General features: G+C 32.6%; 4 protein-coding genes across 4 annotated transcripts; 1 reads left to right on the top strand and 3 right to left on the bottom strand.

Annotated features, from left to right (window-relative positions):
- Positions 1-663: 663 nt before the first annotated feature.
- LOC116416195 (corrinoid adenosyltransferase) lies at positions 664-3,159 on the top strand. The gene is made up of 4 exons (XM_031923793.2): positions 664-938; positions 1,010-1,088; positions 1,283-1,628; positions 1,735-3,159. Exons 2-4 carry the CDS (start codon positions 1,012-1,014, stop codon positions 1,960-1,962), a joined length of 651 nt encoding a protein of 216 aa, XP_031779653.1. The 5' UTR covers positions 664-938; positions 1,010-1,011; the 3' UTR covers positions 1,963-3,159.
- Positions 2,094-4,412, bottom strand: LOC100114988 (ribosome maturation protein SBDS). Its single transcript, XM_001604121.6, has 3 exons — positions 4,387-4,412; positions 3,277-4,322; positions 2,094-3,209 (listed from the first exon to the last, which is right to left on the bottom strand). The coding sequence occupies exons 2-3, from the start codon at positions 3,405-3,407 to the stop codon at positions 2,582-2,584; spliced, it is 759 nt and encodes a 252-aa protein (XP_001604171.1). The 5' UTR covers positions 3,408-4,322; positions 4,387-4,412; the 3' UTR covers positions 2,094-2,581.
- LOC116738511 (RUS1 family protein C16orf58 homolog) lies at positions 4,264-5,361 on the bottom strand. Its single transcript, XM_032597152.1, has 5 exons — positions 5,264-5,361; positions 4,982-5,181; positions 4,655-4,914; positions 4,387-4,573; positions 4,264-4,322 (listed from the first exon to the last, which is right to left on the bottom strand). Exons 1-5 carry the CDS (start codon positions 5,359-5,361, stop codon positions 4,264-4,266), a joined length of 804 nt encoding a protein of 267 aa, XP_032453043.1.
- Positions 4,982-6,411, bottom strand: LOC100118697 (RUS1 family protein C16orf58 homolog). The gene is made up of 4 exons (XM_032596561.1): positions 6,215-6,411; positions 5,982-6,136; positions 5,742-5,902; positions 4,982-5,635 (listed from the first exon to the last, which is right to left on the bottom strand). Exons 1-4 carry the CDS (start codon positions 6,288-6,290, stop codon positions 5,419-5,421), a joined length of 609 nt encoding a protein of 202 aa, XP_032452452.1. The 5' UTR covers positions 6,291-6,411; the 3' UTR covers positions 4,982-5,418.
- Positions 6,412-6,915: the final 504 nt, after the last annotated feature.

Raw genomic sequence — 6,915 nt, 5'->3', positions numbered from 1 at the left:
TTTTTCCGCTGTGCACTTAAGTATAACACTCGTGTGTCAATCGCTCTCTTTAAATAACGATTTATATTCGTCTGACGCAAGGGTAGCATGATTATTTATGAATGAACGCTGCGTTGGGAGGTGAACGGTTAATTCAATAACTGTGTCACTGAATCTTCATTTGTTTCTTTTTTTTTTTAATTCATTCTATACACCTTTGGAAAAGAACGAATAAACGAATTGATGATTCATCCCATAAAAAGGCTGTTATCAAAGTAAATATGAGATTTCCGACGCTATCAGTGCGCGAATAGCTTAGCTCGATCTTGTGCGATCGTACTCTTATTACACTGCGTGAGCTATAATTCAACGAAGCTGTTTGCGCGTTGACGCATCGGGAATTTGCCGATTTACACACCTATTCTTTGATGAAATTATCCTTGCACGACAGAGCAATAAAAGTGGGCAAGTCCCGGAATTTCCATTGGATACTTGAAGCCTCTTAAAGTTGACCTTGTTTTTCAGCTTAATGGTTTATCAATTAATCCCCCCCTCCCCCGAATTAAAAATTAATGGGCATAGAATTCAAAACTAGGCGCCTTTTTCATTCACTACCCTTGCGCATGCGCCTGTGCAGCACAAGTTGACAACTTGCGTGTGATTGTGATAGGAGGGCAGCACAGCTCCCGAATCAGTGCCAAAACACGCACGCCATGAGAGCGATAGCAGCGCTGCAGTCTTATCAAACTCGCTGCTCATCAGCATATATATATACCTAACAATACTCGGAGCGCGAGGGTGAGTGCTTGAAAGTACTATCGCACCTTATCGCAGATAAGTATCGGCGTATTTACGTTACGCAGTGCAAGTACTTATCGCAGGATACGGAGCTGTATTATTCTCGGCCGGGAGAGGCGAAAGGTTCAGCGGCACTGAATCGCGCACTTTGCAAACGAATGGTGAGTGTTTTTGTCGCGGGTTGTCGTAAAAGAGAGGCGAAAGCTCATAAGTGAACTGTGCTTCATTGCAGAGATGGAATTGGCGAGAACAGCCTGGAGAAGATCATTTCTCGTGTATAAAGCCAGCACCCAGACGACTCTTAGAAGCAGGCAAGTTTTTCAGCACGTGTTTTCCTACACTTAACCTCCTACCTATTCCTGCTTCTGTGTACTCAGAATCTTTTTTATGTCGAAAGCTGAAGATCTCATTAGTTGACTTTCAGATTTTTGAAGCGTTTTCTTGGCTTGGGACTGACTTACCAAGTTTCAGCTCACTGATCCATACTTTTCATTCAAATTTTCAGCTCGAGTGATTCGTCCAATGTAGCCGAAACTCCCGTAGTGTCTAGATTGGCGGACTTGGAGTCCAAAGTTAAGGACGAGAAGGTTCACCATGCTTTGGGCGCTACAGATGAACTGACCTCTTACATAGGACTAGCTAGAGAATTTGCAAATGATAGCAAAGAAGAACACCCTTACGTTGACAAGCTCAAGAGAGTTCAAATGATCCTCTTTGACTTGCACCATGCTATACTGAGATCCACACCAGGACAGGCCAAGTCGTTTGAAGATAGACACACTAAAGATCTCGAAGAATGGATTGCAGAATACTCAAAACTGTTACCACCTCCTGAAGATTATATCATACCGGTAACTAAATTTTTAGTTTCAGTGCTGAAGATTCTTTTGCTCTGTTATTTATACTTGGGTATAAATTAATACTAATTAAATTAAAAATGTAATTATTTTAATATAGGGTGGAGGTAAAGCATGTGCTTCGCTGCATGTTGCCAGAACTATATGCAAAAGAGCAGAGCACAGTATAGTGCCCTTGGTCACTAATGGAGCTGTAGATGAAGCGGCGCAAACATATTTAAAACGACTGTCAGACTTCTTGTTAACTACATCTCGTATTGCTGCCAAATGCGATAAGCGCACAGAAAATATTTATATACCTCGAGCAGAAGTCTCAAAGGAAAAATAATTTACTGAGATAAGAGCACTTTGAAGACTCATTGTATTTAAATGATTCATTTCATTGTTTTTTATATACTAACATAATCAAATAATTCTCAAACTGCTCAATGGTGAAAATAACAACAGTACAATGAAGCATTAAAGGATGCAGGTTAGTCATTGCCTTTTTACAAACTGATTTAACTACACGTCAGACTTATTTGTATATAGAAGTTACAAAAAAAAGATTCTCAATTCACCTTGTTATGTATAAATATGTACACAATATTTATTTATTAAACGACAACTGAAAAATTATCAAATGTATATTTTATCTGTGAACAAATGTTATATTAATGTAAATAGCATTTATAAAAATATATGATTAAAATATTAAGTTACAGTATTCATAAATTTTTCAAACCATCAATACTGGCAACTGACAATGAGTTGTGATTTTTACAAAACAATAAGTCAAGCATTACTACTCTTCTCTGATTTCTAATCAAAAGTTGAATAATTTGCTTGTATAAAGAAAATGAAACAAGTTTATCAAATCCAAGGTCTATCAACATCATCAATATACTAATAAAATTTAAACTAGATAAATTATTAACTTAAGTTGAAACTATAACTTTTGAATAACACTATTCCAAAACCTCTTCTCCTTCTGTGATTTCTTTCAAATTCAACAGTTCTAAAACTCCAGAGCCTTTAGTTTCAGCCCTGACTAACTCATCAATTTCACGATAGTGACCCGGATCTATCAAGCAGACTAAATCTAATGAGCCACTGTTCCAATCTTCTGATTCTACTTTTGTTGTTAATTTTACGATTTTCTCCCTCAGTTTCCTTGCTTCTTTACCAGAAACTAAAACTCTTAACCTCATTTGCGCCCTCTCCAATGGCATAACTGTTTTCAATTGTGTTATTACTTCTAATGCTTGCTGCTTTGCATTTCGATTAGGTTTCACTGAAAAATGAATATCCTTCATTGCTTTTTCTATAAGTGAAACAGAGTAAGGACGTTTGCTTTCTGGATTGACACATTTGTCAGCAACAGTTGTAGCTATGTCTTTGAACATGGAATCCAAAGCTGAGTGCCTTTCTTTGTCTGAAACTTGTAGTTCACCTTTTTCCAAAATTTCTTTGCAAATTTCTGTTTGATCATCTTTACCAAAGGCTTTGATAAGATCTTCTTTCTTGGCTACTTGTCCTTTTGATACATTCATGAAAACTGTATGCGTTTGTAGTACTTCATCAATGTCTTTTTCTCTGAAATCATTATTCAATATAAGACGAATTCTCAAATGTAAAATGAATCTAATTAATAATAACTTACAGTTTATTACGCCAAGAAATGACCTTATTCCTGTAACAGGCAATTTCAAATCTTTTGCCAGCTTTCTTCATACGAACTACAGCAACATTGGTTAACCTTATTTGGTTCACTGGCGTGAATATTTTTGACATTTTTAATTTTTAATAATTGGCAGAACTAATAAGATAACCGATTTTCTTTGTATTTTTAAATAAAAACCTTTATTTCAAATCACAGATTCGTTAAACTTCTACACGTGTTATCTTTTATATATACTATAACCTAACCTATGATTGTCTCAATAAAATATTTAAGTTTTTAAACAGGTATTGCTTTAAGTAAGAATCACTGTGAACAAACGAATCATTCAACAAATAAAACATACTGTTCTTAGTCCTCATTTGTTTATCTTTACTTCAAGTTAAAAAGTATGAAATTTTCATCTCTTCGCAAATCCTATATGACGCGATGTTGTCCAATGTGTGTAAGTTGTGTACAACGGCCGATTATTATACTGACTCCCCTCCCCCTTCAAGGCTCCTTATATATATATACATACATATGATCTTCCTTATGCCTAGTTTATAGGTATAAAGTATATTTTTTTTAAACTAAATTTGTGTGATTTAACTCGCTGGTATCCGTATAATGTAATTTATTGTTCATGATTAATAAATTAGAAAAACTTTGAAATTGATAAAATTTAATTTTCTTTCCTTTTATTTCTCACTTTTTTTAACTAAAAATTTTCAAATGTTTAAGTTAGCAATACCTAAATTCGCCGAGTATGCATTAAATTTTAGAAATGATTAGTAATGAAAATAAAAAAAAACATTATTCACAGAATAAATTAAAAAAATAACAGAGTTTGCAAATGCGAATATTTCTAAAATATATAATTTTAAGAAATTTTTTTGATTAAAATGCGTAATAAATAAATTAGCTAATAAAAATATAACTTTCATACAATTAATTTTGATTGAATGTTTTGATAATTTCTATGTAATTTTACTTCCATGCTCCTCTCCAAGGTTTGATAGGTAGCATATTAGCTTTTACTACCCATGCTGAAATATGAATACACAAATATTTTATATGTAAAATTACTAAATAGTAATAATTAAATTTTACCACTGTCATCTAGTAGTTTAATAAACATGTAACATTCTTCAAAAACAACTTCATCCACTGCAGATACAAATTCTGCAGATACTTGTGAATCGTGTTCACTCAGTATCAAAGAAAATCTTTCAGGAAACATTAGTATTCTCATTAATGGGTATGATGGTCCACTCCATTTTTTTTTAGCTAACACTCGCTAAAATAATTATACAATGTTACCAAGTGAAATATACTTTAATACAGTACAAATATGATAGTTTAATAGGTGTAAACTTACTGGACAAAATCCTATCATTCTACTAGTTATCATTGCATAAACACAGCAATGAAAATATGCTTTTAATATGATATCATCATCTGCATCTTTTGATAAAATTATATGAATCTTCTTGGCTTTAAGATCCATTACAGGCAAATATTTTCTCCGCTGAAATAGTGCTAATAAAAACCTAACATCCTTTGTGTTTATCAAATTCATTTTTAATACTGATTCAAAAGATACACCAATTTCAATATCAAATCCAAAAATTTTTTTTGCTGCAAACATTTTTTTTCATATTTTAAATCAAAATTTGTAAAAAAATAAAAATCAATATAAGTGTACCTGGCTTTTCTAAAAGGATAATCACAGATTCACGACTGTTTATGTCTTCTACATTCGACATGGTATGATTAAGTATATAATCTTCAATTATCAAGCATAAACGATCTTCATTAAGAGTATTTAACTCTAGTGATGTCACCGCAAAGTAATTAGAAACAATGTGGACTATGACTAGTAAAAGACACACGTATATAAAAAACCTAAAATAAAGATATAAATATTGCAATTTATTATTATATTATATTATAGTTGTTTAAGTAATATAGCCAAATGAGAGTTTACTTTTCATTAATCAATAAAAGTATCAAAATCCCAACGATAGATCCTGCCAAATTTACAAGTGTCCCTTGGCTATGTTCTTTTGCGGATACATCAGCCATGTTATCTTTAATAGCCTGAAAATTACATGGATTTAAAAAAAATAAGAATACAATACATCAAATAATTATAGAAATACAAACATGATGTTGCATTATGGCAGTTCTTGTTGCTCCACCAGCAATTCCTACAATGGCTTTCATTCCTGTTGTAAGACATAATGTATAGGAAGAAAAAGTAGATATGTATGGCACTGTTACTTCTAAGGCCATTGCAGCATCATTAAGAATATCTGCAAAGAGTCTCCATTTTTTACACTGACTATCTAAGTTGTTACTGAAAAATATATTTGTCATATAAGTAAAATATGAAAGAAATGATTTGGGAAAGTTATAGATAGATTTCAAACTTATTTTGAATACTAAAAGTATATATTACGTACCCTTGCCACCAAGCAAATATAATCCGGCCAATCATTCCTGTCCCATCTTTTAAAATCCATGTTATTGCAGCTGCTAAAGGTGTTGCTGTTGATTCTCCAACTCCAACACCTCTCATTATCGAATGTGTGGTCAAGGTACCATTAATAGTACTAGCGAATGCCTTTATAATGATATAACAAATGATTATTTGCTTAGCTATTTAAAATTTCACAATCCAGGATATACTTTTAAAAAAGCACCTGCAATGTATCCCAAATCTGATATGGCACATAGTCTTTGTGGACAGAGTCAGGAAAACCTTGAGGTAAAAAAACTTCTTTAAAAAACGAGTAAGTCACAGATTCTGCAAATTTGGTTCCTCTCACTGGTTTAAAATTAGTTACAACTGGCCGATCTATCAAAATAGATAAACAAACAAGGTTAGGTCGCAACGTCGATTGCATTAGATTTGGCCAAAAAAAACTGACATTACCTGTCGATTTGTAGAACAACATTTTATTTCTAATAAAGCCATCGCTCTCACTGTATTCAATCTCTTGATTGAACATTTTAGCAAGTATTTTAAAAACATGTATTCTAAAAATTCAAGGGCAACGTCTTTCACGCGACACTACACGACAACATGTTGCCAGACAAACCATGCCGATGGCACTGAAACTGAGACTAAGTATTTTATTTTTCAAATGTCCCGCAAAATCAACAATAGATAGGTGCTGCCGCCTATGATTGAATATATCTACATACTGCATATAGATATCTACATTATCAACCATTAGTACTATAACACGATATAACATCGCAAATACAAATTGAAAAATTCATTTTTTTATCTGGCAATCATTTTAATATTTGAAAATAATCATTAAAAAATTTTAAAGCATATACTTATGCCATTTTGTGTCGTAGAATATTGTGTTACAACAGTAAAAGTCCATTATTTGAATTGTTACAATTTGTTTGTTTTGGTAGTTAATTTATTATCTAGCGTGGAAAATTTAATTGATAAGTCATCTTTAAAGTAATACTATCAGTAACACTGTCAATTTTTTATAAAATTTTGACTTCGCCTCTTGACACTGTTTCTTCTACTACTTTCTGATCAGTTATCTTATCTCAAAATTTTTTTAGTGCTTGAAAGTTTTCGTACATTTCTTTACCCTGATTAAAAATTTG

Source organism: Nasonia vitripennis, chromosome 2 (genome assembly GCF_009193385.2).
Source record: "Nasonia vitripennis strain AsymCx chromosome 2, Nvit_psr_1.1, whole genome shotgun sequence".
Classification (NCBI taxonomy): domain Eukaryota; kingdom Metazoa; phylum Arthropoda; class Insecta; order Hymenoptera; family Pteromalidae; genus Nasonia; species Nasonia vitripennis.
This window is presented reverse-complemented; position numbering and strand designations above follow the sequence as displayed.